Genomic DNA, 18,443 nt, shown 5'->3' with positions numbered 1-18,443 from the left:
CAGAATATGTCGGGGGACAGATAAATTCGGCGTATGTGATTTCAGATTGCCAATCCTTTTGCTCTCTAAGAGGTAATGCCTCAAAAATGTCTGGCAGCGGCTCTCTGATACGAGAACACGGGAAGCCTCAGATGAACGAGCGCTCCTGTGTATGGGAGAGTTGGGGGAGATAACTGCCGAATTGTTGTTTGGCTGATAGCTATGTGCAGCTTATGGATGGATTAGAAAAGCTTTCCATGCCTCCTCATTAATACCCTAAAAGCGTAAGACCACTGGGACCATTTTTTTTTTTTAAATACATTTTTAACAGTATTTTTACTCATCACATATTACTGTTTATAGTGACGTAAGATCATTTGGCAGGCAGTCAGTATTTCTAATGAGGGAAAATAAGTGACTTGATTTATTTTTATCACTTCGAAGGAAGTGATTCCCTTGGCTAGTAAGGAGACTTTAGGGCAATGCAGTCTAGGAGAAAATATGTGAAGCAGATCTTTTCACAAATGGAAAAATATCTCTTTATGGCCTCCTTATTAGTCTTTCTTCCTTCCAAAGGATCATTATTTTGCAAATCTTTTAGCCTCTTGTAGTAGACATTTTAGACATTGTAGTAATCATGAATGTCACAAACAATTGTTAGGAATTTAGGAACTTGTTTTTTCACAAATAAAGGAAAGTTTTGGCACAGTGTTAGCCAGTCGAATAAAAAAAATCACAAAAAATATTTTATTGGGCATGAACAAGACACTTGTAAAAAGATGTTATACATCCACCTGATTTTTAGCTGCTGCTTGTTCGATCCCGACAGGTCGAGGTAATAACAATTTCAGCATGACGTCGGCAACAATGGCTGGTGCATAGGATAGAGGAAGCCAAAATAACTTTGCATCCCAGCCAGCACCGTACCGCGTCCGTGGGTATTTGGCCGTCAGTGCGTGTTCCATGCAGTTTGTAACCTTGGAGATGTCAGAACTACACAAAGTTTTCATAGAAAATCGCTGCACCTTTATATCTAAAAGAAAGAAAATATAAAAACTTATGTCAGGGGATAACGTGATTTCTCAATTACATACAGTGTACTGGAATAGCTGATGGAACGTTTTATAAAAGAGTTAAAAACTGAAAAAAAAATTTTTTTAATTCTGTTCTTGTCAAATTCCACAGTATTTTGCAGTTCTTTGCTTAAAACAAGTTCTTTATTATCAGATGCCATATGAAATTGATTCCACTGTATTAAATTGGCTAAACACATATGGTTAATTGTCATCCCTATTAAAGTATGTGTATATACAGCGTCCTGTCCCAGTGGAGGGGTAGAGGAATACAGCAGACTGACAGCAATTAATTTTATAATCTCTTTTTTTTTGGTGCTATTTTTTGTGCCTTTTTGGCTACTTGTGTATCTGTAGAAAAAAAAGCAAATATGTATAACTTCTGGAATATCATAATATTGCTAGTTTTAGCATCTTATTTTTATGTAGCAGTAATCTGGTTATTGTGGTATAAAAAGAAGCAGACCCTTTAGGCTAAGTTCACACTTTTGTGCCAAAAGCTGATTCTATAGAATAGGATTTTTTTTTTCAACACTAAACTTTACTAACATGCACAAAAAACAAATCTAGCATGTAAGCAGCAAAAAACAAAAAAATAACAAGAAGAAAAACCAAGGAAAACATTCTTTTTTTCTGCATCTTCTTTCCTGCAAAGAGATCAGGTTTTGCTGCAGAAAAAGAAAAACACTGAAAAAACGCCCAATGTGAACTTACCCTAATTATTATGTACAGAATCGTGTTATTACTTACAGTTATCAAAGTACTTATCGCCATATGCATATCTGACTTCCGGGGCCAGTCTGTCCCACAGTCGCTGTAAATCTTTCTCAATTATTTCGAGGCTGGTGACTCCAGTCTTAAAGAATCCAGGTTCAATTATACTAACTTTCACTCCAAAATGCTGCATGTCTCTCCTGGAAAAAATGAATGAGTAATAAACATTAGGTATTGGATTAAAGATGTTGATAAATGGCGATGTAAATGGGGTGGGCATATTGGTGACCAAAGTAGAGTTAAAGGAGTGTTATCAAGTTTTGAATTCATTCTCTAGCCATGTGATAGGGAATAACTTTCCGATCGTTTGGGGTCCAAATGTTGGGATCTAAACCAATCCCAAGAACAGGGGCTTACTCAGGCTCTGAAGAGCCTCATGTGGATGAAGGTTGATTGTTGATCTTAATGGGAGTGCCGGAGATTGCTGAGAACTGTGCTCGGCTGGCCTTGATCACTCCCAAAAGAATGAGTAGAGCAGCAGTGCACATGATCAACCATGGCTTCATCCACACGGGACTCTTCAGAGCCCCAGTTCTTGGAATTGATTGGACCCCTAGTCATCGGGAAGTTATCGCATATCACATGGATAGAGAATAAATCAAAAACTTGGCAGTACCTTTTTCAAATAATATTCCATTGTCCATGAGTAGCTCAATCTGCTAATCCATAACTTTCATCCCATCCCCAACAACTATAACATGGCTGGAAATGTCATTGGATTAGAAAATCGGTTACACCATAGTTTAGTTTTAAGATGTCCACTAAGTTATAAAATGTTTTAAAAATATGCACACATAATTCAATACAATTTATTTTAAAATTCTAAACATAAAGTACATTATAAAATTTGTTAGAAATATTCCATCAACCATTGGCAGATGTATGATGGCTCTTTCCATGATTCAATGTAGGGATGTAACTGGACCCTGAAGCCAAGGGGTGCTCAAAAGCTTCCGTTGGCCCATACTAATTAAATTTGCAGATGATGCAAAGTTAGGAGGGATAGCTAACACTAGAAAAGACAGAGAAAGGATTCAGAAGGATCTAGATAAGCTGGAACAATGGGCAGCGACTAATAGAATGGTATTTAACAGGAAGAAATGCAAGATTCTACATCTGGGCAAGAAAAACAAAAATTACATCTATAATGTAATGTAATTGGAGGTATAGAACTAAGCAACAGCGCGTGTGAAAAGACTTTGGTATACTGATAGATCACAGACTGCACATGAGTCAACAGTGTGATGCAGCAGCAAAAAAAGCAAACATAGTTCTAGGATGTACTAAGAAAAGCATAGAGTCTAGATTGTGTGAAGTAATTATCCCCCTCAACTCCTCATTGGTCAGACCTCATCTGGAATACTGTATCCAGTTCTGGGCACCACATTTTAAAAAGACATTGAAAACTGGAGCAAGTTCACAGAAGAGCTACTAGGATGGTGAGCGAACTGCAAAGTATGTCCTACAAGGAACAGTTAAAGGATCTGGGAATGTTTAGCTTGCAAAAAAGAAGGCTAAGAGGAGACTTAATAGCTGTTTACAAATATCTGAATGGATGTTAGTGTAGAGGGATCCCATCGTTGCTTTTGACCTACAAACAGACCTATGCTCATGAACAATTCTGTCCAATACAGTTTCCTCTCTCCCAATGCCGTGTTTCAATATGTTTCTGGATTTGAGAACATAAAATAATGAATATTTTGTAAAAGCAATTACGGTATGTTATTATACGGAGAAGACACATAAAAGTATAAAAGTATCATGTAGAGTTATAAACCCAACTCACCTCAAACTATCTGAGAAAGATTCAACACCACATTTTGATAAACAGTAGCCGCCCCCTCCAAAAGCCAATCTCCCCATCACACTGGCCACATTGACGATTCTTCCACGACTCCTCTTTATTAATGGCAGGAACTTTATTGTGACTTCAATTAGTCCAATAAGATTTACATCAAGAACTCTGTGGAAGTCCTCCATGTCCAACCAGTCAGTAGGTCCAATTGGAGTGGCTCTTCCTGCATTGTTCACCAAGCCATACAAACCTATGGGCACAAAAGGATATTATATACTCACAAGTTCATATTTGGGGCTACTAGGGTGCTACATAGAGCTTTGATGTAGAATACCTTCTAAAAAAAAGTCAAGATGTGCAAACTATGACAATTAGGTCTATTTTTACGTGCACAAATGGCCCTAGTGTACCCAAGAGTGAGAGAATGGCACTTTTGCTCAGCTATAAATTAGGTTGCAGGAAGGTAAGGAACCTCAGAAAGGACAATTATAAGAGTATGTTATGTTATATGACATAACAGCCTGGACACTTGGCTAGAATTATATAAAATCTTCATCTATTGCTTGATACAGGGACCTGGGCAAATAAAGATGAGTTGCTGTTGCTTGTGAATTGCATTGACGCCTATGTGAGCAAATCAGTAGCACATGTGTAAGGATATGGACATGCTGACCATCTTTCCCCTCGAAGAAACAAGTTTTGTTGTGACGTGTATTATGTGGTGTAATGTGAAATGTCATGTAAAATGTAATAAGTGTTAATGATATGTAATGTGAACTGTCTTGTGCATTGTGAATTATAATGTGCGTTAAATATGTGCATTTCGACTATGCAAACAGTTAGAGTTAATTTTTGGGACTAGCACAGAGCGGAACGGGATACTATAAAGGAAAGTGATTGTTTCCTTCTAGTAAGGGTACCATTACACTATACGATTTACCAACGATCACGACCAGCGATACGACCTGGCCGTGATTGTTGGTAAGTCGTTGTGTGGTCGCTGGAGAGCTGTCACACAGACAGCTCTCCAGCGACCAACAATGCCGAGGTCCCCAGGTAACCAGGGTAAACATTGGGTTACTAAGCGCAGGGCCGCGCTTAGTAACCCGATGTTTACCCTGGCTACCAGCGTAAAAAAAATCAAACAGTACATACTTACATTCCGGTGTCTGTCCCTTGCCGTCTGCTTCCCGCACTGACTGACTGCCGGCCGTAAAGTGAAAGCAGAGCACAGCGCGCTGTGCTCTGCTTTCACTTTACGGCCGGCAGTCAGTCAGTGCGGGAAGCAGACGGCAAGGGACAGACACCGGAATGTGAGTATGTACTGTTTTTTTTTTTTTACATTTACGATGGTAACCAGGATAAACATTGGGTTACTAAGCGCGGCCCTGCGCTTAGTAACCCGATGTTTACCCTGGTTACAAGCGAACGCATTGCTGGATCGGTGTCACACACACTGATCCAGCGATGACAGCGGGAGATCCAGTGACGAAAGAAAGTTCCAAACGATCTGCTACGACGTACGATTCTCAGCAGGGTCCCTGATCGCTGCTGCGTGTCAGACACAGCGATATCGTATGGATAACGCTGGAACGTCACGGATCGTACCGTCGTAGTGACAAAAGTGCCACTGTGAGACGGTACCCTTAGACAGATGGGGTCTGGAGTGTGTAGTGAGTGGACTGCAAGGTCCAAGGTAGACAGTGTCGCATTCAAGGGTGACCATAAGTGAGAGTAGACTGAAGAGAAGGGATAGCGAGATCCTGAGCATAAGTGACAGAGAGACAGGGTAGCATTCTGGAGATGGATCCTAGGAGAGAACACCTAGCTGTAAGACCTCAAGCTTAGAACACTGGAAGGTAACAGACCTAAGCAGGACAGAGTAGGTGGGACTAGTGAAGGGTCTCAAGGGGAAGTTCCAGGGTACCAGTAGTGGAAAGAGGTCGCAGAGCTGCAGAACAAGTAGATGACACTTGTTGATCAGGACTGTAGTGTTAAAGCTGGGTTGTGGTGAAGTAGGGAGAAACAGTGGACATAAAGATCCCTGGAATAAACTCTATTTAGGAAGAATAGTGTTTGGAAAATGCTTCAAGTTGTAAAGAAAACATTCTTAAGATTTTGTATCCCTTGTATATCACCCTTACCAAGTTACCATTCAGTAAAGAGTTTATTTTTGAATGGTGGTCTCCATCATTGAATTGTGAAACATCCGTTCCTGGAAACCTGCAACAATAATGACATGAAGCTTGCACGGGTGTAAGGCCCTCACAGCACAAGCCCACACCCTAGCCAGGACCTCTACTTTCATGTAACGTTCTGGGTCACCTCAGACGAGTGCCTCGCCAATGACTATCGCCTCGCGCCACGTTACATATGTGAAAATAAAAAACGTTGTAATATATGTTATCAGATAAATCCGCTTCTTTCTCCTCCTGGTTTATCAGTCATTCTCAAAATTCTTCATTTTAAAGGTAAAATCTGTATTCAGTGAAGACAGATTTTCCCATGACTGAGATAGGACATGACAGTTGGTGCTTATAAAGTTCTTTGGAACTTGCAGTAGAATGTCTGTGCCGGCCTCTGGCTCCTCCCTGCTCCATAGAATTTTGAAAACACCAACTGTCATCTCCATTCTCAATAGTGAAAAAATCTTTATTCACTGAATCCAGATTTTAATTGAGAGCAAAAGATCAGCCCAGGAGCAGAAAGATGCAAATTTCACAGATAAGATATATTACAAAGTTTCTCATTTATATGTGAACTATTGATTTATGAAATCAAAATAAAAAAATAACGGTTACTCTTTAAGGGCAAATGCAGGGTATGAAGGCAACAAAATTATCATCAAAACACTGAATGCAAAAGGATCATTAAGAAGCTATTCAGGCAGCACAGATGGTGAAGAGCATCATATCTGCTGCTTCCCTGCTGTCTGACTTTATACAAGGACATCGCTAACTGGAAAGTGTCCAGAAGAAGGACCGATAAACTAGAGCGGTGGTCTCCAACGTGCGGCGGTGAAACTACAACACTCAGTCACTCCCTCGCTGCCAGGTCATGCTGGGAGTTATGGTCTTACAGACTAGATAGTATAGGTTGCGTATGGAGATAAGAAATTTTACCTTTACCGCCTGTCTCCTCATCCACAAATGTCACAGCGTTGTCGATACTCTTGGGGTTCGTGACATTTAATAAGATGGTTTTCAGTGACGGAGACGTACAAGCCTTTAAGTCTTCGGACCCTTTCTCCGTCAGACAAGCAGCAATGATGGCAAATCCTTTTCTGTGAAGATTTTGCGCCAATAGATTTCCAAATCCCGAGTCACAGCCTGTGATAAACACATATTTGCCACGGACATCTTTGATTTTTAGGTTGTCTCTAACAGACCAGCAAATAAACAGGAAGACGATGGAGGTCAGAATTCCCATTAATGCTGGATGCACAATCCAAAGCTGGGAAAAAAATAATTGGAATAGTCAGCGAATGTATTCGAGCATTAAAAAAGTATCCAAAAAAAAATCTAATTGTCTTTCAGAATAGCCTGAAACTTGCACTAAATTAGATAGATACCTCTTTAAATCTGTCGAGCAAATCTTCCTCTTCCTCGCCCTGCAGTTGCAAGAAAGAGAAAAAAAAATAAAAAAACGTTACTTAAGTAAAGTCATAGAAAGGCCACATCTACATAAAAAGAAGTCTCAAGCCGAGCGACGAGAACTAAACACAGCTCGTTACACCAAAACCTCTGCCGTGCATCATCGGAATGTCGCATTGCCGGAATTTCATTTACAGAAAATAGCGGCGCAGAGGGAAAAACCTGAATAATGGATAGTTAGTGTGTGAGCGAGAAAGTGAAAAACACTTTCTTAAAATTTGCTCGAGAAATTTGATTTGTGTCAAATGTATTCATTCAAAATCGAATTGCTGGGAAAAGATGTTATTGCGCCCCCTAAAGACTCCAGAGGATAATAAACGGAGGAGGTTAAAAAAATAAAAAAATATTTAAAATAAAAAATATTACAAATGTTATACTCGCCTCTTCGATCATCTGTCCTGGCTCCGGTACTCCGCTGCCTCGTATCCTCCCTCTGGCCACAGTGTTCTCTAACATCTTCACTCTTTAGCACCTCTAGTTCTTATTATGCCTCATGTAGCATCATGGAGTACATCACACCACATCTTCATGAAGTCACGCGAGGTCTAATAATCATTGCTAGAGGAGACGAAAAAGTGAAGATTGCGAAGATGTCCAGAGCCAGAAAGAATAAGTAAAACAGCAGGGGACCAGGCGGAAGGAGGCTGCAGCTCTAGGACAGGTGAGGGAGCAGTATGATATATATATATATATATATATATATATATATATATATTCTTTTCAGAGGATTGAATTAAAAAAATTGGATTTTGCCAAATATAAATTATTAGTGAAATTCTAAGTGAATTTGATTCTCCTCCAATAGATGTGCTCATCTCAAATTAAAGGAAATCTGGCTATATATATCCAGAGATATAATCTGAGAGCATCATAATGTAGGGGCAGAGAGCTGATTACAATGATATGTCACTTACTAGCTGTTTTAATACATATCAGCATTAGATTATTAGTAGACGACTAGCTGCTTCGTGCATCCTGGTCCAACCCTACCCCCAGCACTTATTAGCAGCTTTCTGTCACTATATAGTGTACACAGAAATCTGCCAATCAGTGGTGTGGGCGGGGTTATACACAGCCCAGCATTCTGAGCTCTGCTAGATCTGCACCAGAGAAAACTGTGAAAGCTGAAATCAGGGTCTCAGCCCCTACATCCTGCTACTGTCAGATTACATAGCAAAAACCAGCTGACAGATTCTCTTTAAAGGGAATCTGTCACCTCAAAATTGGCCTATAAACTAAGGTCACCGACATCAGGGGCTTATGAACAGCATTCTGTAATGTTGTAGATAAGCCCCCGATGTAACTTGAAAGATAAGAAAAACAGGTCATATTATACTCACCTGGGTGGGTGGTCCGATCCGATGGGTGTCGCGGTCCCGGGCCTCCTACCTTCATACGATGACGTCCTCTTCTTTTCTTCCTGCCATGGTTCTGGCACAGGCGTACTGTATCTGCCCTGTTGAGGGCAGAGCAAAGTACTGCAGTGCACAGGTGCCGGGAAAGGTCCGAGATGCCCGGCGCCTGCGCAGGAGCCGCGGCAGGAAGACAAGAAGCAGGCGTCATCGTATGAAGATGGGAGGCCCCGAACCGGACCGCGACTCCCATCGGACCCGAACTGTACCAGGACCGCCCCTGGGTGAGTATAATCTAACCATTTTTTCTCATCTTTCAGGATGCATCGGGGGCTTATCTACAGCATTCTGTAATGCTGTAGATAAACCCCTGATGCCTGTGGCCTTAGTTTATAAGCCAATTTTGGGGTGACAGATTCCCTTTAAGAAGTGTTAAACTTATTAATTTAATGGTTTTTTTCTGGTTTTGGAAACCCCTGTTACTTGACAGTAGTTTGCTTTAAAAAAAAAAAAAAAAAGCAATCAAACTGTGCCTTGCTCACCCTCCTCGGGTCCAGTGCTGCCGCTGCTCTGGGAGTCTGTTTTTGTCTGCAGCTCTGACGTTACAGCTCTGCAGCAATAGCCCAGTATGCCAAATAATAGACTTAATCTTAGACTAGACGGTTTAAAGACGCAGTAAGGTTATCAAATGGCATCAGCCGCTTTAGAAATTCGGTGCATTTTTAAGAACGTTTAGTCTATGTTTGCTCCATCTAAAAGTTTGGATTACTAAGTCTTCCCCAACTTGTGTGATTCCAGCCTAACAGTCTAAGCCATGAGCCGCCTATAAGCCATAATATTGATACAGCAACCTCATAGTGGTATCCCCAGAACAGTGTTAGCCAGTGGTAAAAGCAATAAACATTATATAAAGTGTGAGTCAAAGTATCTCGATAACTGTGCCAACCCCAGTGACCTCTCATCAGCAGAAATACCCTCTGGATGAATTTGCATTTTCCTATATATTGTAAAGATCATAGAGTGAACTACAGTCACTTTCTGTTATGACCCTGCTGAGTCATGGAAGATTGCAGATTACGTCTGTTGGGTAACAGGGAGCAATTTTCAGTCACTTAGCTAATGATAAAGGTGAGATGTCTTAGAAAACATATGATGGCACCTGAGTTTAGATTGAATGTAATCATTACCAATTGGAAATTTCACATTTGAGACAAACAAATAATAATAATAATAATAATAATAATAGGACTTCGTACTGAAGAAAATGAATGAAATATGCAGTGACAGAATCAATCAATAGAAAAGCATAATGTTGTCTGAACCTGATGAGCCTGGTGCGACCAGCCTATGGTTAGGGGCCTCTCAGCGTATCCCCATGCGATGATGTTGGAGAAGAGAAGGATTGGCCACATGGAATTTGAATGTTCTACGCTTTTGTTCTGTTCTAGAGATGAGCTTCCGCCAGAGTCGTCTGGCAGTGACTTCCTCACCCGCTCAGCCGACCGACATGAATGTTTTTGGGTTGTTAAATAGTACACATTGCCTCTTCAGAAAAGAAGATAACTTGAACTTTAGCACTAACTATTGGGAGTAGCAAACTGAAAAATTAAAATATCGACCCTTTAACGAGCCTTGCCACATTACTTTGGATAAAAGCCAAAAATTAATCTCTATTTGCAGACACGTGTTTCGGGATATTGCTCCTCCTCAGTGCAAAGCATGAACCCTGCTGAAACGTGTGTATGGCTAAGTCCTTATTCAGATGTCTTCTTTTTTTCTTTTGCGTATGAGAAAGAACAGATTGTTTTTTATGAGTCAGCGGTATTTAATCCATGTATCCATTTTTACCATCACATATGCAAAAGAAATTCCAAGCTATCATAGTAACATAGTAACATAGTAACATAGTTAGTAAGGCCGAAAAAAGACATTTGTCCATCCAGTTCAGCCTGTATTCCATCATAATAAATACCCAGATCTACGTCCTTCTACAGAACCTAATAATTGTATGATACAATATTGTTCTGCTCCAGGAAGACATCCAGGCCTCTCTTGAACCCCTCGACTGAGTTCGCCATCACCACCTCCTCAGGCAAGCAATTCCAGATTCTCACTGCCCTAACAGTAAAGAATCCTCTTCTATGTTGGTGGAAAAACCTTCTCTCCTCCAGACGCAAAGAATGCCCCCTTGTGCCCGTCACCTTCCTTGGTATAAACAGATCCTCAGCGAGATATTTGTATTGTCCCCTTATATACTTATACATGGTTATTAGATCGCCCCTCAGTCGTCTTTTTTCTAGACTAAATAATCCTAATTTCGCTAATCTATCTGGGTATTGTAGTTCTCCCATCCCCTTTATTAATTTTGTTGCCCTCCTTTGTACTCTCTCTAGTTCCATTATATCCTTCCTGAGCACCGGTGCCCAAAACTGGACACAGTACTCCATGTGCGGTCTAACTAGGGATTTGTACAGAGGCAGTATAATGCTCTCATCATGTGTATCCAGACCTCTTTTAATGCACCCCATGATCCTGTTTGCCTTGGCAGCTGCTGCCTGGCACTGGCTGCTCCAGGTAAGTTTATCATTAACTAGGATCCCCAAGTCCTTCTCCCTGTCAGATTTACCCAGTGGTTTCCCGTTCAGTGTGTAATGGTGATATTGATTCCCTCTTCTCATGTGTATAACCTTACATTTATCATTGTTAAACCTCATCTGCCACCTTTCAGCCCAAGTTTCCAACTTATCCAGATCCATCTGTAGCAGAATACTATCTTCTCTTGTATTAACTGCTTTACATAGTTTTGTATCATCTGCAAATATCGATATTTTACTGTGTAAACCTTCTACCAGATCATTAATGAATATGTTGAAGAGAACAGGTCCCAATACTGACCCCTGCGGTACCCCACTGGTCACAGCGACCCAGTTAGAGACTATACCATTTATAACCACCCTCTGCTTTCTATCACTAAGCCAGTTACTAACCCATTTACACACATTTTCCCCCAGACCAAGCATTCTCATTTTGTGTACCAACCTCTTGTGCGGCACGGTATCAAACGCTTTGGAAAAATCGAGATATACCACATCCAATGACTCACCGTGGTCCAGTCTATAGCTTACCTCTTCATAAAAGCTGATTAGATTGGTTTGACAGGAGCGATTTCTCATAAACCCATGCTGATATGGAGTTAAACAGTTATTCTCATTGAGATAATCCAGAATAACATCCCTCAGAAACCCTTCAAATATTTTACCAACAATAGAGGTTAGACTTACTGGCCTATAATTTCCAGGTTCACTTTTAGAGCCCTTTTTGAATATTGGCACCACATTTGCTATGCGCCAGTCCTGCGGAACAGACCCTGTCGCTATAGAGTCACTAAAAATAAGAAATAATGGTTTATCTATTACATTACTTAGTTCTCTTAGTACTCGTGGGTGTATGCCATCCGGACCCGGAGATTTATCTATTTTAATCTTATTTAGCCGGTTTCGCACCTCTTCTTGGGTTAGATTGGTGACCCTTAATATAGGGTTTTCATTGTTTCTTGGGATTTCACCTAGCATTTCATTTTCCACCGTGAATACCGTGGAGAAGAAGGTGTTTAATATGTTAGCTTTTTCCTCGTCATCTACAACCATTCTTTCCTCACTATTTTTTAAGGGGCCTACATTTTCAGTTTTTATTCTTTTACTATTGATATAGTTGAAGAACAGTTTGGGATTAGTTTTACTCTCCTTAGCAATGTGCTTCTCTGTTTCCTTTTTGGCAGCTTTAATTAGTTTTTTAGATAAAGTATTTTTCTCCCTATAGTTTTTTAGAGCTTCAATGGTGCCATCCTGCTTTAGTAGTGCAAATGCTTTCTTTTTACTGTTAATTGCCTGTCTTACTTCTTTGTTTAGCCACATTGGGTTTTTCCTATTTCTAGTCCTTTTATTCCCACAAGGTATAAACCGCTTACACTGCCTATTTAGGATGTTCTTAAACATTTCCCATTTATTATCTGTATTCTCATTTCTGAGGATATTGTCCCAGTCTACCAGATTAAGGGCATCTCTAAGCTGTTCAAACTTTGCCTTCCTAAAGTTCAATGTTTTTGTGACTCCCTGACAAGTCCCCCTAGTGAAAGACAGGTGAAACTGCACAATATTGTGGTCGCTATTTCCTAAATGCCCAACCACCTGCAGATTTGTTATTCTGTCAGGTCTATTAGATAGTATTAGGTCTAAAAGTGCTGCTCCTCTGGTTGGATTCTGCACCAATTGTGAAAGATAATTTTTCTTGGTTATTAGCAGAAACCTGTTGCCTTTATGGGTTTCACAGGTTTCTGTTTCCCAGTTAATATCCGGGTAGTTAAAGTCCCCCATAACCAGGACCTCATTATGGGTTGCAGCTTCATCTATCTGCTTTAGAAGTAGACTTTCCATGGTTTCTGTTATATTTGGGGGTTTGTAACAGACCCCAATGAGAATTTTGTTACCATTTTTCCCTCCATGAATTTCAACCCATATGGACTCGACATCCTCATTCCCTTCGCTAATATCCTCCCTTAAAGTGGACTTTAGACAAGACTTTACATAGAGACAAACCCCTCCTCCTCTCCGATTTTTACGATCCTTTCTAAACAGACTGTAACCCTGTAAGTTAACTGCCCAGTCATAGCTTTCATCTAACCATGTCTCGGTTATTCCCACTATGTCAAAGTTACCTGTAGATATTTCTGCTTCTAGTTCTTCCATCTTGTTTGTCAGGCTTCTGGCGTTTGCGAGCATGCAGTTTAGAGGATTTTGTTTTGTTCCAATCTCCTCACTGTGGATTGTTTTAGAAATGTTCTTACCTCCCTTCTGAGTATGTTTTCCTGGGTCGTCTTTGTTCGAGTCTAATGTTTTTCTTCCCGTCCCCTCTTCTTCTAGTTTAACGCCCTCCTGATGAGTGTAGCGAATCTTCTGGCGAATGTGTGTTTCCCAGGTTTGTTGAGGTGTAGTCCGTCTCTGGCGAGGAGTCCATCATACCAGTAATTCACACCGTGGTCCAGGAATCCAAATCCTTGTTGTCTGCACCATCGTCTTAGCCAGTTGTTTGCATCAAGGATCCTGTTCCATCTCCTGGTGCCATGCCCGTCTACTGGAAGGATAGAAGAAAAAACTACCTGTGCATCCAGTTCCTTTACTTTCTTCCCCAACTCTTCAAAGTCCTTGCAGATTGTCGGTAGGTCCTTCCTTGCCGTGTCATTGGTGCCAACATGTATCAGAAGAAATGGGTGGACGTCCTTGGAGCTGAAGAGCTTTGGTATCCTATCGGTCACATCCTTGATCATCGCACCTGGAAGGCAGCATACTTCTCTTGCAGTTATGTCCGGTCTGCAGATGGCTGCTTCGGTGCCTCTCAGTAGTGAGTCTCCCACCACCACCACTCTTCGTTGCTTCTTGGCTGTACTTTTTGCTGTCACTTGTTGCTGTGTGCCCTTTTCTTTTTTGCTTGCTGGTATTGCTTCATTCTTAGGTGTGCCATCTTCATCCTCTACAAAGATTTGATATCGGTTCTTCAGTTGTGTGGTTGGTGATTTCTCCATGGTCTTCTTGCTTCTTTTGGTCACATGCTTCCACTCATCTGCTTTTGGAGGTTCTCTGACACTTTTTGCACCTTCTGTGACCAGTAGAGATGCTTCTGTTCTGTCTAGAAAGTCTTCATTCTCTTTGATGAGTTTCAAAGTTGCTATTCTTTCTTCCAGACCCCGCACCTTTTCTTCTAAAAGGGCCACTAGTCTACACTTCTGACAGGTGAAATTGGATTCTTCTGGTCGATCTGTGAACATGTAGCACATGCTGCAGCTCACCATGTAGGTTGTCACATCTGCCATGTTGCTCCTAGATCCTGCTGACTTGCTGTGTGTTTTCCTTCTTGTGTAATCTACTCAGCCAAGCTCTCTTGCAATAATGTCCTACAGGCAAAAATTCGCGCGCCGTAAGGCGCGCGGTTTGGTGATGCTTTCGAAGCAGCTGGTCCCGGCTGTACCCAACGATCTTCTAGCTTAGGGAGACTTCGCTTCTCCCAGAAGGCACCTGGAATATGCAAATTAGCCTCCTGAAGCTTGAATCCCTGGTTTGGTGATGCTTTCGAAGCAGCTGGTCCCGGCTGTACCCAACGATCTTCTAGCTTAGGGAGATTTCGCTTCTCCCAGAAGGCACCTGGAATATGCAAATTAGCCTCCTGAAGCTTGAATCCCTGGTTTGGTGATGCTTTCGAAGCAGCTGGTCCCGGCTGTACCCAACGATCTTCTAGCTTAGGGAGATTTCGCTTCTCCCAGAAGGCACCTGGAATATGCAAATTAGCCTCCTGAAGCTTGAATCCCTGGTTTGGTGATGCTTTCGAAGCAGCTGGTCCCGGCTGTACCCAACGATCTTCTAGCTTAGGGAGACTTCGCTTCTCCCAGAAGGCACCTGGAATATGCAAATTAGCCTCCTGAAGCTTGAATCCCTGGTTTAGCTATCCATTAAACAGGGAGTATTTGAATGACATATGGATGGCGTGCATGTGTTACCCACCTTCTTTATGGACCCATAAGCGTGAATGGGCGAGTCTGAACTGTGACTCAGATCAAAAAACAGACATTACTTTTTTTTGTTCCTGACACTGAAGGAATATGTGAACATCTCCATAGACTATGAGGGGCACATGTTCTATCCATGAAAAACATGGATGAAAATGTGAAAAACTGACATCTGAATGAGACTTAAAGGGAACCTGTCATTGTACAAAATGGTCTCTGAGCTGATTGTATTGATGTACGTTTTGTAGGGAAAATTTCTATAAGACTATAAAGATTTTAAGATTATAAATATAAAACTAAAATTCTCACTGTTTGTATCCATATGAGTCCAGTGGGCAGTCCTAGTCAGTAATTGACAGTCTTTCCTGCATGACTGTACATACATAGCTAAACTGGACTCATATGCACAGGAATTCAATAAATAAAATGCAAGTTATACTGAACTTTTTCCAACAGACCTAAAAATCATTCTTCTCAGCTTAATGATGCTCTTTCCACTTCCAGATTGTGGCCCCAACAGTGCTCTCTGGAATCTTCGGTAGTTTCAACATTTTTCTGTAACCAATGCCATGCAATGTTTTGCAACAATAAGATTGCAAAGGTCTTGAGACAGCTCACTGGTTTTACCCATCATAAGATGTTTGTTGTGTGCCACCTTGGTAATGAGACACCTTTTATTGGCCATCAGTTGAAGCAGCTGATATTATTTTTCACTAAGTTTCACTAAGCTTTCTAATTACTGATAGATTTCAGCTTGTGTCATGACTTTCCATGACTTTTTTCACCATGTGTTCAATATTTTTTCCCTGTGTCATCTCTCATTATTACGCAAACACTGAAGAGCAAAAAGGATAACAATGTTTTGAACTTTTGACTTTCAGGCTCCGTTTCTCACCATCCACTACAGCTTTGAACATGAGATTACCACCATTTTATAGACAATCAACTTGGCTATTTCATGCATAAATTTGACTTGCAACTATTTAGCATATTATTAGTAATGAAGATTGTTGTCATGTCACTGCATTATTACTGTTTTGCTCCTAAAAATCTACATTTTAATTTTTATTACTTTATTTTGTAAATACACATTTGGCTTTCAATACTGCCTGAATCCTTCTGGACATCCTTGTGGGATACTCACATATAGCTCAGCATTGAGACCACCATCAATCCTGGTCAAGTGTCCAACCCCTGTGGCTATGAAACAACCCCATATCATCAGTTCCTTCAATTTCTCAACCCATTAGCTTCTTTTCCCTTGTTTCTTCCAAACCCATTTGCAACCATGGGAGCTCAGTCAAGTGACTTTTGTCTCACAACTCAAAATCACCTTTTTCCAATCTTCCACTGTTCATACTTTTTGGTAAACTTGAGCTGATGTTTGTTAAGATGATATTGAAGTTGAAGTTTCTTCACCTTTTTTTCGGGCCACCATTCCAGACTTGTGTAACATGTGTTGCACCGTGACATCTATGATCTCACTATTATGAAGCATACGAGCCACCTCCGCTGCCGTGTTTGTCGTGCCACAACTGATGGACCTTGTGATGAGCCAACTTGTTGACTCCGATATTCTGCCTAGACATCCATCTCTTGGATTTTGAATGGAAGGACGGACTTCATTTTGTATTCTTCCAACTGTCATGGCGCTCACAAGATGAAGCTGGATGATGCTGTTTCTTTTTTCTTGGGAAATCTTCTTCGTGGCTGCTTCTTGATTTGAAACAGGGACCTTTCACTTGGGAATCAACCTAATAGTACACTGAACTATTGGGGAATGTGAGAACAGGTTGTAATTTATAGTAGAATGGAAGAAAAATATTTTTCCACCACCAGGAGCAAAACAGTAACAATCGAATGACATGACAAGAATCTGCATAACTAATCATATGCTAAATAGCTGCAAGTCAAATTTATAACATGATAGTAGTCTAAGGCTGCCGTCACACACTTAGTATTTGGTCAGTATTTGACATCAGTATTTGTAAGCCAAAACCAGGAGTGGAACAATCAGAGGAAAAGTATAATAGAAACACGTCACCACTTCTGGATTTATCACCCACTCCTGGTTTTGGCTTACAAATACTGATGTAAAATACTGACCAAATACTGACAATGTGATGGCAGCCTTACTATTAAAGCAGTAGTGGATGGTGAGATATGGATCGTGAAAGTCAACAGTTCAAAACATTGTTTTTTCTCATCTGTGTAGATTATCGTAATTTCACCTTTACAAATATCTTTACTTACAAAATTGGTGATGCGTTCAATACTTATTTCACCCATTGTATAAATAATCATATAAATTATATATATATATATATATATATATATATATATATATATATATATATATATATATATATATATATATAAATAAAATTAAAAAAGGAGATACAAGATCACTGTATCTATATAGACCGGTCACATTTATTTATGTTCCGGTATTCTCCACCCGATCTACATACAGAACATGTAATCTAAACCATTCATTATTACGAGGGGACAAATGTTGTGCATAAAAATCCAAAGTTACATTCTACATGCAAGACAGTTAATACAGACATGAATGATTTCCCATTCACAATGACATAACCCGCACTATGTATAATGCACTTACATTATGGAGCAGCATTGTGAAGGAGGGCGCTGTGTGTAACGCCAGGGTCCTTCTACAGGAACTCAATCTCTGATCAATGCATCTTGTTCCCCAAAGTACGAAAAGTTGCCCATAGATCCCATATCCCAAGGAAAAATTAAAAATAAAACATCCTTTCACCTGGCTGCGCAATTCTATAGGCTTTTAAACGGGTGTCATAATCCATAGGAAACCTGTAAACATTCACTCTTCACTTTGGCCCATCATATATCCTCCTCCTGATTATTTTTGGAACACAGAGACCTAAGCCTTATTAACAGAGACTAAATCACCAGCGGCTGAGCTGCCTGAGGGCTGGCGGGGCTAAGTGTTAATTATATATATTGTTATGCTAAGCCATCAATCCAGGGTATTAACTTCAGCAGATATCAGGCTGCCATCCTCACACATCAACTCGTCAGCTTTTTAAAGAAATGTTTCTCTTTTCACAGCCGGAACGGTCTTCATCATCTTAGCACGTTCACAGTTTGTACTTTGGAAATTACTGGATTGATTGTCTTCGTTTCTGCCTTTCTGACCTTGGCATAGTACACAAATAAGAGGTCTACTTTATCGCCAGAGGATGGAATTCATGGAGAACAAAGGCGGCATTATTGCGC

General features: G+C 40.6%; 1 protein-coding gene across 2 annotated transcripts; it reads right to left on the bottom strand.

Moving 5' to 3' along the window:
* Positions 1-692: 692 nt before the first annotated feature.
* On the bottom strand, positions 693-18,070 carry LOC138645841 (retinol dehydrogenase 7-like). 2 transcript variants are annotated; one of them, XM_069735351.1, is made up of 6 exons: positions 7,656-7,832; positions 7,193-7,231; positions 6,744-7,074; positions 3,613-3,871; positions 1,803-1,966; positions 693-1,012 (listed from the first exon to the last, which is right to left on the bottom strand). In XM_069735351.1, exons 1-6 carry the CDS (start codon positions 7,728-7,730, stop codon positions 762-764), a joined length of 1,119 nt encoding a protein of 372 aa, XP_069591452.1. In that variant the 5' UTR covers positions 7,731-7,832; the 3' UTR covers positions 693-761. The 2 variants fall into 2 exon arrangements, with proteins under 2 accessions (XP_069591452.1, XP_069591453.1); XM_069735352.1 differs by lacking the exon at positions 7,656-7,832 and adding an exon at positions 17,806-18,070 and having other exon boundaries at positions 694-1,012.
* Between the last annotated feature and the right edge of the window lie 373 nt (positions 18,071-18,443).

Source organism: Ranitomeya imitator, chromosome 7, assembly GCF_032444005.1.
Source record: "Ranitomeya imitator isolate aRanImi1 chromosome 7, aRanImi1.pri, whole genome shotgun sequence".
In the NCBI taxonomy this organism is placed as follows: domain Eukaryota; kingdom Metazoa; phylum Chordata; class Amphibia; order Anura; family Dendrobatidae; genus Ranitomeya; species Ranitomeya imitator.
The sequence above is the reverse complement of the archived record's forward strand: the minus strand, read 5'-3'. Positions and strand labels throughout refer to the sequence as shown.